The sequence below is a fragment of the Podarcis gaigeae genome (assembly GCF_964106915.1).
Source record: "Podarcis gaigeae genome assembly, chromosome: 7".
Taxonomy (NCBI): Eukaryota; Metazoa; Chordata; class Lepidosauria; order Squamata; family Lacertidae; genus Podarcis; species Podarcis gaigeae.
The window spans coordinates 31,383,366-31,400,128 of NC_139683.1; the positions used below are offsets into that span (position 1 = coordinate 31,383,366).

General features: G+C 38.0%; 1 protein-coding gene across 10 annotated transcripts in view; it reads right to left on the minus strand.

The window, feature by feature from the left end:
* ZFHX4 (zinc finger homeobox 4) overlaps positions 1-16,763 on the minus strand; it is a 177,692-nt gene that overhangs the window by 32,985 nt on the left and 127,944 nt on the right. For 7 of the 10 annotated variants that reach the window (XM_083747496.1, XM_083747495.1, XM_083747494.1 and 4 more), the window contains exon 5: positions 957-1,079. The exons of the other annotated variants lie outside the window; for them this stretch is intronic. In XM_083747496.1, coding sequence (XP_083603622.1) covers positions 957-1,079 — 123 coding nt within the window. The remainder of the gene's footprint in view (positions 1-956; positions 1,080-16,763) is intronic. 10 annotated transcript variants of the gene reach the window in all.

Below are 16,763 nucleotides of genomic sequence, written 5' to 3' on the forward strand. Positions count from 1 at the left end.
ATACAAGCACTTTTATATGCTGCTGTCTTTGGAATACAAGGGAAAGATATATGACTACCTGAAACTAATAGGCTTCAACCTGTTTCAGCACTTCTTCTGCTTCAATGAATCCAGCATAATGTAACTAGGAATAGCGTGCAGCAGAAGTAGCCAATGTAATATTCATTGTGACCATAGATTTCCATCTCATACATAAAAAGCATGGATGAAGTCACATATTTGCCAAATCAAACACAGGAAAAGCCTTGTGTATCCATGCCAGATGCTGGCCTTGGGTTTGTTTGTGCACAAGTAAATGTCATGACATAAGAGTTTTGTTTTCAAAGACAGTAGCTTTCATTACTGGGCTTTGTATATTCCCAGAGATCAATATTACCCAACTCATAATCCGTTTTCAATGATATTTCCTCTTTCTTAGGCTGAATCATCTGTAAACTTTTTCACTGGATTTTCTGTATTCTCCCTCCCCCCAATTAAATACTAGATAAATGCCCAGGAAGAAGGAAGATTCCTGAATCTAAGTGATCATATATCAAGAACAGGAGCTGGGGTGGGAGAAGAAGCTTTCCTACATTCTTAGGGCTGCAAGGCAAACAAAATTTGAAAGCAGGGGAAATTTTCAAGTGGTATCTAATCCTACGCTTATGAAAAATTAATATGCCATCAGAGGAATCACAAGTACAGCTAAGATTAATGAAAGGCGCTTAAAAAATTACAAGCACACAAACTGATTTGATTAAAAAATAATCTCACTAGTCGTCCTGTAATATTCTTCAACTTATCCGCATCTATCCTGTCAGATGGTTATGATTAAAAATAGGTCAATGGAAGGCTACTGATAGAAATCACATGCAAAATACACATGCAGTAGATAATAACAGGAATGTCCAGACGGTTTTAAATGAAAGACTATTTAATAAGATTTTTTAAAGAGTGACAAAATTCTAGCATCTTACCAGAGTCTTTACTAGCTTTTTTGCCTTCACTATTATTTCTCTCTTTCTCACACGTGTCTTTATCATCAGCAACAGACACTGATGAGCTTTTAGCAGACCCTTCTGCATCTTCAACTTGTTCTTCTGCGAATGAGCACAAAAAATTAAAAGAAGCTAACTTAGGGACCATTCAACATTAATTGTAAACATGTTCTTTAATTAGATCTGCACTAACTGTATATATTTATCTCAGAAAGGAATAAGTGAAAAGAATAGCACCTTAAAAGAGATTCAGTATTAATGATTAATCATTTGCAAAATTTCAGATTCAGTCCAGAAATTGCAAACATTTCTTTATCAGAACACACAGCGCTAGCCAGTGTGACAAATCAGATGTTTCATATTTGCCATTCACTGGCTGTAAGTGATTTGACTCAATACAAACCTAAACGTAAACACAAATCGGGTCTGAACAAAGAAGGCACATGCAGCAATATAGCTGAAAGCAAAGAAAAGCTTTCAAAAGTAAAATAAATCCTATTAGAATCTGTACATCCTGCTAATTGCAATATGTAAGTGCTGTGTTGGATCTAAACATTGAGAACTCTCAGTTTTCATCTCCAGGAGGAGCTATTCAAGGTAAATGACACAACTTGGTATATTGCTTCTAAGGAAGCAGCAATACCCACACCTCACTTACATGTTCACACCAGCTAGATTACATGAAAATCTTCACAGTAACTCAACCCAATTTAATTATTCTGTAAATCTTAGCTATGCTGCTACTAGTGGATTAATCTGTTTATGCAGTTAGCTTCTACGCTGGGGCCATGTAGCACTAATCCGTGAAAGGCCTACTGTTCCTTTTCATCTTGTGATCATTTGTCTCTGACTGTGCTGATGTCACATTTTAATGAATTTTAGAAATCTGAGTAATACCAGATAACCAGACTTGCAACTCCCTACAGCACAGCATGCTGTTTTCATTGCAATACAAACAAAAAAAGAAAGAAAGTCATATTTCGCAGTTCAGGTAGGAATTATACAAATTAGGAGCGGAAGGTAAAATGGGATTCAAAACACCAGGCTGCTCAATTTCATAAAATCTTTAATGACCATATAAATTAACCCTGGAAAGGCAAAAGGTCACAGACATACATTTGCATACACTCCTCTATTCACTTTTGATAAGCAGAGCTTTTACGCAGGGAACATGATACAATTAACCCTTCAGGAACCGTACAAAATGCAGCTACCGACATTTTAAGTGTCAAGCATTAACTGAAAATTACACACTGCATAAAATTTTCATTGTAAATGCTATAGTGATTGAAAGGGGAAATCGTGGCCCCTTCCGCACCCCATGTTTTATTAATAACATTCTGACAGCAGAATGAAATATCCTCTGTCATATGGAGCAGCTGAGCACAGAAAAATTGCTACTTAGTGCCTTACTTGCCAACTCTGCAGTGGAGCTGCATGCACGGGTAAACAATTGGAATCAGCAATGCCGAACTATTAAAAAAACACATTTCATTTTTTTTAAAAAAAATGTTTACAACTTTTAATTTTAAAAGGATCTGAATGTTTTGCATTGATTTTGTTTGTGTATACAAATAAATGCTAGCAAATTAGATATCAATGACTACTTCATTCAACTGTATTTGAAAGGGCGGAGGCAATCCTCATTTTTTAAAAAAAAATATTGATGCAGAATGACCAGCACAAATGGAATAAACAATTCTCACTGCCTTAGCATGCTTTCTTCTTCTTTCCCTCTCTCAGTGGTATTACTAATCAAACACTGTAGGCTCCCTGGTCACAGTAGGAAGCAAGACTATGTTTGTTAAGGGTGATGGGGGAGCACAGTTTGGGATGCTGTAAGTCTGTGATCGTGACTAGATTGGGTTGTATTAATGCCAAGTACACAGGCACACACACTCACACCATGCATCTAGTCAGAACCTATGGGCTAATACAGCCTCTGGCACTTTCATTTTGACTCGAGCTCTGGAATGGACATTATTTTCTCCTCCTCCTAGATTTACCAGTCCGTTCCCTTTGGGCAGGAAAATGAAGTGTCAGAGTGATACTGAGTGTCCTTATCTTGAGGGGGCATAAAATTGTAAAGGCTGTCATGGTAATCATTAATAAAACAGAGAGAGAGGGAGAGAGGGAGATGGGCAAAGAGAAAATCATGAAGGTACTAAAAGAATAGCCAAAGTATCATCATCTGGGTCTCATCAGACAATTTTTGCAGGGTGCTCTTTTTCTGGTATGTGTTTTAAGTATGAGAGAAATTCCCAGACATGTTCTCCTATACATCATCATGGTGTCTGACCTCTGCCTGACCCTGGCAACAGTTTGAGAAATCTAAATGTGAACAAAGACTCTGTGTCAGCAGCAGGGAGAGATTGTGGGGTAGACTTTCCTCCATCAACTTAATCGCAAACAGCAGTTTTTAGGCCATAACTTTACAGGGCTCCACCAAGCCACAAACACATAACCTTTGGAGGTGAAACTGCCCTCTACCCCTCCTCCCTTCTGTGATTTTTCTCAGTCCTCTGGTACTTCCTTTGATGTAGCAAGGCAATTAGATATAATGTTCAAGTACTGCAAGCCTGTTTTATGGTTTCGAAGGTGAGAGCTGTTTATTACAGGTAGGCTCCCGGGGGCCATAAAAGCTTTGCAAATTTTAATCATGCAAAAAACTAATCAAATGTAACTTATACACACCATAAAAATTAATATCATTATTATGCACTATTTAAATTGGTTGTCTTGGCTTTTCAATGGCAGACACATTAAGAAAAATATTTGGCATTCATATCAGAAATATGTCTGGCTTTCCTTTCGGAAACCTATTTCAGAGACAGAAATGACAGTGGAGCTGCTTTTACTGATTTCTTGCAATGTTACACTCTTGCAAATGTCTTTAATGAACTGCAGAAAAACGTAGCAGTCACACATACAAGCATATTAAGATGCCGAGAAGTAAAAATATAGACTAATTCCTATAATTCTTAAGGAATTTCCAAAACAAAAAGTAACATCAGACAGTTCGTAGCATCAGCACTTCAGCAACTTGTACTTATTGCTTCAAAGTGTATTGTTCGATCGTAATGTTGTATTTTAATCAACAAAGATATCTGGGGGAAGTGTGCATGTATGAGTTCACACCACTATAGCTACTAAAAGATCTATGAGTGTGTTTAGATATGAACAAGTCCTTGTGGTCTGTTTTAAATTTACAAGAGTTCTACCTATATACGCTTACATATGTAAGCTTTGAAAATAAGTAGAACATGGAATTCAGTCATATTTCAATAGCTAACATAACACTCACCATTGCAACTTGATATTTTATTCTCACCTGGTTTTGTTTTATCTAAATACTAAAATGCCTTTGAAGTCAAGTCCAAGTTTAACCACTGTCAGCCTTTCCCCCCCCTTGAAACCCTTTTATGATGTACACACAGTATTAAAAGCTGCACAGTTTGGAATGCTTATCATTAAAACTGGGCAGAACAAAAATTACCAACTGAAATATACATGTCCTTATTAATTATGTTTACACAATTAATACATGGGAAATGCATATTTCAGAGACCAGTTCTTTCCATGTAATACTATACTTCCAAGTTACAGAGGACCCTGTCTTAAAGATACTTGCCCATTTCTTCCACCACGAGTGGTGGGGAAGGATACAAATGGCAGTAAACATAGACCTGATGGAGAACTATTCTACACAATCAAGGCGGCAAGAGCAGAGATTTGGCCAGGAAGCCTGAACCTGCAGGGAAGCTGCCCAGCAGAACTTGGATGGCAGGAGCTGAGTTGCAACGGTTGGCAAAGAATCTTCCCCAAGGACCTGTTGTTCCAAAGATGCTCAGGTAGCAACTAAAGGATTTTATAGTGGAGCTGGCTGCTTCTGCTGCTTCTGGATCAGCAGGGCCCTGATCTGAGTCATTACTCAGTGCCTACCTGTTCCCTCTGAGTAAGCCTTGCAAAACGGAGGCCTTGGTCAACAGAAAAGGGGCTGCAGCACCACTTCTTTGCTTTAATGCAGCTCCATCACTGTCACTGTGTAGCCTCCATGGATAGGGTGTCATCTGGGAGCGCTGGCTGTTCATCACCCTGTGGGGTAAGCGTCTGTGTCTACTCTACAGACATTTCATAGGGTCTGGAGTATATGGGCACAGATCTTCAAAGCTCTTCCTATATTTTACCTCAATAATGTTTGCAACAACTCTAGATAGTAATCAGTACTATTGCCCCCATGTTGCATTGGATAGGCTGAAGATAAAGTAATAATAATAATAATAATAATAATAATAATAATAATAATAGGATGTCTATGGCCACAGTGAGAATGGCCAAGGTGAGATACAAATCAGGGACTTCCTGGCTCGCTACATCAGTTCTTTCTGAAAAAAGAGTTTCTTAATAAGAAAAGCTGGACAGTAAATTAGTGTCAATTATTTAATGAATATTACTACAGATGCCAGGCCTGAAAGAAGAAAGGAAGAGATTGTCTTGAACCAACAACATCATTAGGAAAGGTCCTTGAGAATAAAACACCTGCTTGCATATTGAAAGACTGGATTGTACCCTAGAATAACATCCTCAAATTATTTTAACCACAAGGTGCCTTGCAGCTTATGCCAAACCTATTATGACCTAAGCGTTTATTTACTAGAGTACAGTTCTCCAGATATATGGCAGCTTCTGATATTGTAAGGTGCAGGTGTGTGTGTACACACACACACACACACACACACACACACACACACACACACACGAGAGAAAGAGGGGGGGAGGGAGAGGTGCCAATTCATGAAGAAGTGTAGGTGATAGCAAACAAACATCCTGTAGTGTGATAAAACTCAATATTCTGATTAAATCCCCACATGAAGGAGCTAAACTTTTTGAAGATCCTTTCCCTCTGATCTCATTTTTGACAATCTCTCCTACACCCACCCATTGCGCAGTCCTCATCTGTATTAGAATTGTTTAAAAGATGTTTTAAGATGTTATTGTTTTATCACTTGCTGTTTGCCATCCTCGACATATAAATTTAATAATAAATGGCCACCAACAGTTGTGTGCCACTTAGAACAACACTTCACTTATCAAATGAAGCAGGCTCTAATCCATGAAAGTTTATGCCATTAAAAACATGCTCTCCTCTTTTAGGTGCCACAGTACTGGTTTGGCTGCCACACACTAACACATCTACTTCTCTGGAAATACTTTTAAGAATCTCTAAACTGAAGTTTTTTAAAAGCTGAAGACCCACATTCCATCACAATGCTTAAATATCCCAGCAATACAGGTGTAGTATCTTTATAGCAGTGAATATATGTATGCTGGGGGTGATACCACATACAGAACTCTGTGAACATGCTCAGTAATTGATCCGGAATCTTGGACAAACCGTGCTTTTAATTTCAGATCCTAGGAGCTCAATGGACTGAATTAGTTCCCAACCAATGGTGCAAAAAATTATTTTATATTTTACACATAAGTGAATGGTTGCGACTTAGTACTATGCAGAAATTAAAGAGCTATTGTTGAGGGCAACAAAGTGAAGTGAGCAAAATCTGCTCATTAGCCCAAAACTGGATCACCCAGCTACCACTATTATCAAGAAGCAATATTCCTGCCCTCCTGCTAATAGTAGTTACAGGACGCAGGAATATTTCATACACTTACCACCACCTCAACTGGATAGGGGGAATACAGGTTCCCTCACCCAATCAAACCTGAGAGGAGCTTTTAGATTGGTACCAGGGAGGCATTTCTTGCCTTTCCCTATGAATCTTGTGGTCTAATCAGGTTGAGCAAGAAGCAGAATCAAGCCCATTTTTACACTTGTTTGGGAAGCAAGGGTGACAATAAAAAAGATTGTGGAAACAATTAGACATCTGAATCACTTTTTTTAAAGAATTAAGCAGTCTTTAGCCAATTTGACAGTAAAAGGGTCAGGCAGCCAAACTAACTAAAACTGAGAAATTCCAAAGCTTATTTTTCTGAAATGAAAGCAGCAGATTTTGACAGCTGGCTATTATAGCCTCATTTTTTTATTGCTTAACATCTGCGCAACATGAGAAGCAAACCCCTTTCTCAAAGAATCCCTACTCTGTTGTGTAACAGTCCTAACAGATTACTCCTGTTCTAGCAATCCCCACCTGTTCTTCATCCTCATTCTTTTCAATTCAACTTACCCTTATTGTACAAAAAAATTCCATCACTTTCCTCCTTATTTCCCCCCATATCTGATTTCTATGAATCGATGGATGAAGAATGGTATATAAATTTAACTCATAAAATAAAATAAATAAAATGTAACATAATGAGCTGAGTAGTTTCAAAGAAACGACTAAAAGGAACAACACAACATAAGATCCCCATTTCCACTCCATCTACTAAGGCCTATGGATTCAGGAAGATATTCTTCTGTTTCATGCTGCCCATCAAGCAACTACAACAGAATTCAAGATTACATGATGTATAATTGTAAATGTGCTGGTTTGCTCAATATGTAAGCCTCTATCCACTCAGTGAGTCTAGATTTCATTCTACTTTATTTTATTGGTCTAACAGTAACAAAAACATATTAAAATCATATTAAAATCAAACTGATTTTTGATTATTACAGTTTTACATTTTGATTACTACAGTTCTACAATTTGTTTTTCAAATGATGAACAACAGGTCCGCTGTAGACCTTCAGACCAGACAAGTTACTCTTTCCCTTGTTCTTGCCTGAGGAACTATTCAACCCATATACTATTTTCACCACCTTATTCAGTTTACTGACAATAACAGATATGTAATACTTTGCTTCCAGAGTTTGGTAGGTTACTAAATAAGCAATCCACTAGAACAGTGGTTCCCAATTAGCTAAGTACTGTGGACCTCTGTTTTTCAAAAGCCAAGCTATGGACCCCTACTTCTGAAAATTCAGATATATCTATGGTAGTTTTTGTTATGTGAATGGTATCACAGACCCCCTGGGCGGGTTACAAAGAACTCCTGGGGGTCATATACATCTGTTGGCCTGTGTTTGGCTTATTGGGTTGCAAGCTGGTGATGGCTAAATGTTGCTTAAATGTTGCTGTTACTATGTCACTTTTAACACTGAACTGCCTTAAAACAATTTATAGAATAAAAATAGAAATAACAGGAAGCATGAAACCAAGTATAAAAGCAAGAATACAATAAGATCTAAACTGCACATCTAAAAATATGCATCTAACAGGAACAAGTCCTACCCACCTCATTTAAAAGTCCACAGAGATAATCAGTTACCCTCCAAATTAAGGATCAAAGGCCAAGATAAATTAAATTTTTTTGCCTGGCACATAAAAACAGACAGCACCAGGTATGCTGCTCTGGGGAGTGCATTCTGCAAGTGGAGAGCCACTACTGGAAAGGCCTGTTCTCATATTGCCTACTCTGCACCTCCCTTGGAGAGGACACATGGAGAAAAGTCTTCGATAATGAATGATGTGTCTGGGTTGGGTCATATGAGGAGAAGCTGTTCTGGAGGTACTGGGGTCTTGAGCCATGTAAGGCCTTATGGCTAAAAACTTTGAACTGAGCCTGGACACTAATTGGTAGTTGGTGGAGTTCCGTCAAGATTGGAGTTAATAAGCTCACACCATCTTGCTCCGGTCAGCAATCTGGGGCAAGATGGTCTGAGAATATAAACAACTAAATTAAGATGGGCAAGTAAGCACTGAAAAGTAATGAGTCTATGCCAGGGAAGAGAGGGAGAAAGTGATTAATAGCGGATGGATAAACAACGACAGGAAATGAATTCCACTCCAAATGGGCGATGAGCATGTTTGACTTCTAAAATGTTAAACTGACAAAGTGCAACTAAGTGAAGAAGATGTAACATCCATTTCTCTTAAAATATCTGTACACACATTTTAAGCGTCTTTCATTTGCCTCACTCACCCTAATTTCTACTGTAATGGGGAGCTTAACTGTCATGCTGCTCTTCTTACACATGGCACTGTAACCAAAATAGGACGGTCCTTGGAAACAGACTTACAATTTAATAATTTACTATAGCCCACCCTAGACAATTACACTTCCCTCTCACATGTCTTGGGGAGTAGGCATGTACTTGCTGCAAACAGCCTTCCAATCTGAAACAGCTACACACCATTCACAACAGGCCATACAACAGAAATTTGGAAACAGGCCTGTCCTTGTGGCAGACCCAGATGTCTACGCTGTTCCTATGTCTATTCTGGCGATAGGATCTATCTATCTATCACTTAATCAACAAAAGTCTCTAAGCAGTTTACCTAAAACACTGTAATTACATAGAAATGTCATCCACAGCATCAGGGTTTAATTCACCTGCTCATCTTCCACAATATGATGTATACCATCATCTGCTAGCAATATTCCTCTGTGTTCTACACAGCAGAAAAAGACTAGTTTATACACAAAAGATTAAATGAACACCAGAAATTTCAATATTAAAAATGCCAATGGGAAAACATTTCAGCCACCCAGAGCAATCTGTGTAAGCGACCTCAGGGTGGCCATCCCAGAGCAAAGGAACTTCAAAGAGACACTGCAATATGAAAAACACTGAATTACAAGACATCAAGTGGTTCAATGCTGTCACTTGTAGACTGAAAGAAGACAAAGGATTTTTAGCGCATTATACGTGTTAATTTGCTTACCACTGCCAGCCCTTGACAGCAATAAAATATTATAGCAAAATATCATCCAATTAAGAGCTAATCTTTATTAAATCAACACAAGAAAAAATGCTGAAAACCAGAACTAGTGTGAAAATATATATTTACCTGTAATATCTTTTCCTGTATCACCTACAGCTGAATGTTTTAAGTTGTTAAAAGTTTAATATGCATTTCAGCTTCACATCTGAACCAAATTGGCTACACAAAATCATACATTCGAAAGTTACCTCAAAGGTCCTCCAATTTTACTCCCAGTTTGTGCAGAAAATATATAGGTTATGTTTTGAAATTTTGTTCCAGGGCTTCCATTTTTAGTGCACAGCACAGTCTTGCTTAGGTAGTGTGAGGAGCTAGTTTAGAAAAACTTTTGTGTTAGACACTATGGATTTCAGCCTATCTTTATCTAAATGAAGAAAACAAGGAAAAGCACAAGGTCTGGTAATACAAATACAAATCTAAAATAAGCCAAGTAAAGATGCAATTTGAAGAATAAATTTCTATGTAGAAGCATAAATTGTGAGACCATTAGACAAAAAGGTAAATAAGAATGGCTAAATGAAGTCATAGAAATTGGGGGGTGGGGAGCTAAATAAATTACTTTTATCAGTCTTCGGTACAAAAGCTTGGAAGAAAATATCATCTGAATTTATTGGATGTTGGTGGTAGAACACCTTTAAGGCTCATTCAGAAACTTCAGTCATTTTTAGTTCAGAAAAAAGGCTACTGAGAGAAATGAGACAGATGGTTACATAATTTTGAATAGCAGGAACAGAATAGAGACAATACGTTTTGTGTCAAAGTACTAAAACCTGGACTTGTCCAATAAAATTAAGTTTAGGTAAAGGAAAACGAACAAAGCAGAATTTATTTACACAGGGGATATAGCTCAGTCAGTAGAGCATGAGGCTCTTAATCTCAGGGTTGTGGGTTCAGGCACAGGGGTTGGACTAGATTACCCTCATGGTCCCTTCCAACTCTACATTTCTATGATTATACAGTTGCTGTGATGGTACATAATCTAATAGAAGCATAGCTATCCCTGTCATGCCTTGCTTGACATGCCTTTCCATTTTCTTGGGGTGAAATGGAGATGGAATGCAGGACCAAGGGAACCTAACACTTGAGAAAAAAATCTGGGCTTTGGTCTGATCTAGCAAAATACTTCTTATATACTTAAAAATGGGGAACTACTTCAGCACCTTTTCTGCCTCACAATTTCACTTGAAAGGCAGAATTATGAGTGAAGCAGTTTAAAAATAGCATACAAATTAGGGGAAAATCAGTACAGATTTGATTTGAAAAGCAATGGCACAGAAATGCTTTACTGGTTGCTAAATATTTTATGACTAAAATTTTAGCAATCTTGCTTGTACCCAAAATATGAGTGCAAGCTTTTTAAGCTGTCAAATATCTTCATTAGAGCCTTCTTTGGTGTCAGAACGTGTGTGTGTGTGTGTGTGTGTGTGTGTGTGTACAGGCAGAACTGTCAGATCACTATCACATTACTTACACTTTGAGCTAAGGAAATAAATATATGTCTAAGGTGCCTCAAATGGCAAGACTACAGGTTAAGCTTTAAAGTTTAGGTTGCCTTGTCTTCTGAGGACCAGAGTGGTAGATGAGGCAAGACACTGTTCAAACCAGATCCCTTCAGGGTACCCTGCAGGCTGTGGTCCTAGCCTGAAGCAAGGAAAGAGCTGGGACCTCAAAACGGCACTTTAAAAATACCTATCCCTTAGTTGGACCTAGGCCAAGCCAGACAATACAGCACTTGATGAGAGCACATAAAGGTTGTGTATTCAAAGTATGTTATAATTTTGCGCTGCCTCAGGATACTTGAACCATGCCTCTTGCAGGCATTGCAACTGAGCAAGTGTGAATCTTCCTTCATAAACTGTTCAAGCTTGTCCAATGTAACATGTTTTCTCCTGGCTATTGACAATAGAATACCTGCAGCCTTGCTCCTGAACAACTATTAGGCTATATTTGCTGTTTGCCCAGCCATGTGTGTCTGTGAGTAGCAGATCAACCTCTCCTAGTGCACTTCCCTAAGAAAGCATCCCTATCTTTTTCAAAACACACCCTGTGTATTCATCAGGTAAGGAAGCTAACACTGCTTTCTATATAACAGACTGTGAACTTGATGGTATGCAGAGAAGGGAATCCATTTCTCATTGCATCCTTTGGGAAATGTATGCCAGAAGAAATATAATAAAGGTATATGAAAAAGGTTTCTTTGGGGATTTTATCAGATAACAATTATACCAGGTCTGTCAAAGACAAACACACAAACCAATCCAAGATTATTTTTGTTAGTGTGGAATATTTTGTCTATAAGCAAATAATTGATGTGATGTTTCTTTAACTAGCTACAAGAAAAATAAATAACTTCAATGGATAACATAGAAGAATGCTACCAAATATGAACTTCAGGATGTTTGAGTTCTGTAATCTCTCATTTCAGTAAATTTGAAGAAGGCCCATCATACTATTACTCCTGCAGTGTCAAGACATACATCAATAAATTGCAAATAACTAAATTAAAGATAAAGTAGATTATAGTTACAAAAAGTAATAAACAATTCCTAGCACTCCAACAAAACACTAAATTAAAAGCAGGACTGATTCAATGTATATATATATATTATTTACACTTCAAATATTATGGAAGAAAAAAGACACAAGAATCATGACTGTAATAACTATGAAGATGCAGTTGTCAAACAAACAAAAACTATCCACAAGTCTATTCAGAAAAAAAGTAACTCAGACTATGCATGCACCATACATTTAAAGCCCTCCCCCCAAGAATCCTGGAGTTTGTTAAGGGTGCTCTGTGAGGGACTCTTTACAGTTCTTAGGATTATTTATTGGAAGGTGGGAAGGAGGGAGAATATGCTTAAAATGTATGATGTGTGTACACAGCTTCCCTATAATTTGAAGTATATTTTGTCAGATGTGCAACATATGGCTTACTCATGAAAAGTGATGAATTTGTTCAAACAACACACACACACACAAAATTTTCTTTGAAGTATAACACAAGAATGTGACTGTATTGCAAAGAACTCCAAGGTTAGAAGTGTGATCCTAAATGTGTATACTAATTTGATACAAAGTACAGAGCTCTGTTAAGTTTGCAGCTCCAAGAAGTTATACATGAACTGTCCTGCAGAAAGGGCAAAAGGGCCCATTTAAGTGTGGATGGCTCACAATTGCTTCAATGGCTAGTTACCTTGCAACAAACGCAGAAGCAGAGTCCTGCCATTTATTTATTAAATAAAATTTAAATTTCATATATATGGCCAGTCATGGTGTGTGGGTGGGTGCTGAACAATGTATTCTTACATAAGTGTACTATGTATTAAATGTATATAATCTATACTTAACATTTCCTCCATGAGCATACCATTTAATCCAGCAGAACTTTACCAATATCACATAAAGTTAACAGTTCAAATATGGTTTCCTTAAACTTTTATCTCAGTATTCTGTTGGGGAAAGACTTAGGCCATTACAGACACTTAAGCACAAAGGTAAATGAAGTTGAATAAATGAATGCTGATAATACAGAAAGCTCATCTTTACTGAGTAGGCACAAATTCAATCCAGCAAAATAGAAATGGTTTGATCCCCCTGATTTTATAGGACTAAAATTAGACTTGATTTAACAGAACTTAGTAGGAACACCATGTGACTCAGCTATCTAAGTACCATATGACTATGAAGGTTTCTGATTTGAGAGTTGTGTTTAAAGCATCATCTGCTTCTCAATTGTTCTTACAATATTTTAGGTCCTTTTTACTTAAACAAATCCTAACAATAAGGGTCTGTCAGCAAATATAGCCTTACAAGGTCCTGTAGTAATCAGTTTATGTGGAATGCAACCAAATAATAAAAAACACCACAACTTATATTCCCCAAATGGTGAATTATGTCAGATAGAAAAATGCATTAGCTTAGCCACCTTATACCTATAATGCTATTTCACTGAATTCTTTATGAAAACTGAATATATGGCTCAAGTTATTGTTACTTAAACTCCCTAAATGAAATAAAGAAAGAAACAAACAATTTAGGGTTGTGAAATCAGCCAGTATAAAATTATTTAGTTCACAGCTACAGCTACCATGGTCAAATAACCTAACCCTAAAAGAAAATACAGTATTACTTAAATGTAGCTTGTCTAAAGCTAAACCTGCTTGGCGGCTGGGAGTTAGAAGGAGCTTATCAAGGATTCATAAGAGATCTTTCTGGAAATGGCAGAAACCAGTCCTTGATTACACAGTCTGGCATAATCATGGAGTTCTTTCTCCTGTATTCCTACTGTAATACACAAATTACATGACTATCTTTTATCTGTGATATTCTTCATAAATGCAAAGGTATTAATTTGTATGGTGCTTAAGGAAGTATACTTGTTAATCATTGTTTCCTTTGCATCCCCAGCTTGAATTCAAATCACCTTCATGTGCAGAGCTTTGCCTGCAAGAGAAGTTTCTTACCTGCGGGTCATCTGACATCATTGTGACTGACAGATGGCAACACTGTCCACCTGTCAAAATGGCCTAAGTAGGTAGACAAGGACAGGATCCAACCTGCCAGCCAGATCCTATTCCCCACCCCCCTGCTGTAAGAAATGAGAGACTGGAAAGAGACAGATTATATAGCAGAATTTCCTGCAATGGTTTGATTGCAAAGGATGCAATTCACATCCAGTTGTGGTTACCAGCAAAATTTTAGTTTACATTCATGGGTTTTGATGGTACCCCATTGTTCAGAAGCATCAATTCACTGTTCCCCAATTCATTGTTCAGTAGCACCAATAGACATGTGGAGATGCAAGTTAGGGTCTGAAGTTGAAAGCATGTAGGCAGTGACTGTATGGTGGTTGAACTGACCAGGATCTTCCATGGTAGAGATTTGAGGGAGGTTGCATGCCTTCACCAGATTGTGAAGCTGAGGCTGAGGCTCCAATATTTTGGCCACCTCATGAGAAGAGAATACTCCCTGGAAAAGACCCTGATGTTGGGAAAGATGGAGGGCACAAGGAGAAGGGGACGGCAGAGGACGAGATGGTTGGACAGTGTTCTCGAAGCTACCAGCATGAGTTTGACCAAACTGTGGGAGGCAGTGGAAGACAGAAGTGCCTGGCGTGCTCTGGTCCATGGGGTCACGAAGAGTCAGATATGACTAAACAGCAACAACAGCATGCCTTCACTGGCCTTTATTCCTCCTTATCACTTAGCAGAATAATAGCGTTGTCTTTTTTTAGAAAATAGAAGTTTAATTAATTTAGTATTTGGATTACTCTCATGTAGAACATTTTTTCAAAGTATAACATATAAACAACCTTGCTAATATATTTCTATATATCAGTAAAGAAGGTGAGAAATCAACTGCATTTTATGAAGCAGGGTCCACCCACAACCAAAGTATATTGTTTCTTGACAAACTTTTAATAATAAAACACTCTCTCTCTCTCTCTCTCTCTCTCTCTCTCTCTCACACACACACACACACACACACACACACCATTAAGAAAATTTGTCTTCAGGGTTAGAAAAAATGTCATGTGCAGTACTGCCTTTAAATGGATGATTTCTTCTAGCTTATCCCAGAATGGCATTGACTTGACAAATGTGGGAAAGTCCACAGCTGTGAGATGGGGGCTTAGGTTGTGGGCTCTCGGTCAATTGAAAGGTTGCATTAAATGTAAATTATAGGTCTGTTACTTAGATATATACCCTTCTCAACCAGGTGAAAGGCAAACAGGTCCTGCACTAATTCACAGATGAACTTGCTGGCAAAAGCAAGTGAAGAGGCAAGCAATTATAACCTTCATCTCGGATGAACAGGCATTTAATATAAAACTATGCTAAACATGTTCTGTTTTCTTTTTTATATGTGCTTTCTCCTTTCATATATGTTACACTTGTGCTTTCTCCTTTCATATATGTTACGCAAAACAGGCAGTAACAATGGCCTTTTATTAAGGATTTATTGAAAAAAACACCTGTATTTTCACTGCTTTTCTTTTCCTTCTAATATTTACAGCTTATTATTAACACCAACATCACATTTCATCTGCACAAATGCCGAAGGGTAAAAAAAAGTCACACACACCCCTTCTAATGTGACCTGTAGTTAGACAGAAAACAGTTTTCCCAGTCACCGCTTGGCTTCCTGTCTGTGACCTCTGAAAAGCATTGGAGGCCAGGGTTAATGGCCTTTCCAATCTCTGTGATAAGAATTCATTTTGTTCTATTACCAGCAGTTATCTCAGGAGCCTGCTGCATCACTTCAGCAGGGTTCAATCAATGAGAGGACCTAATGAAGTAACCAGCTGTAGCTCTATTTCACCTGGTCAACTCTATCAGACAAATAAGATCTATCAGTCACACAACTTGAAGCCAATGCTAGAAGCATCGTCTCCACAAGCTGAACCTGTATGCATATGACCTAATGATATCTCACCATTTCTTTTTAATCTTGGGTTTTAACGCAGCTATTCAAAGGCACAAAACGGAATAAAAAAGACTGAGAAATGTTGCATTAAGAGGACAGTAACAGGATTAACAATGTCAAGAGTCTCAGAATACTGAAATGTTTTTGTATTAATAGAAAAACTTTACTGCCTTTGAGTCTAGAATGCAGGGCTAGAAACTATGTACATTTTCTTAATCTCTCATAAAGGAAAATGTTTTTCTGCAAATATAAAGCACTGTGGATTCTTTCTTAAGCCCTTCAGTGTTATTAATAGCGGCACACAGAAACTCCATGTGTACATGGAGGTGTTTGCTTTCAAACTACAAGGCTGGACTGGAGCACCACAACTAAAGGCTCGAGACAACCCCAACAATGGAAGAAATCTTTGGAACCCTTCACCAACAGCCTAATAAGGGTTGGGTATTCTTAATGAGCACCTAACGCTGACTGGCTGGTGGGGAATGGGAAAGTGTGGGGAGAGTAATGGGTGGAATATGACAGAATAGGGCATGGCTGGCTGGCTGGCTGGCTGGCACCCTGAACAGGATCACTGCAATAGCAAACTCAAGTGACTGAAGTGAAACAGGTCGATCCAAGGAAGTAGCTT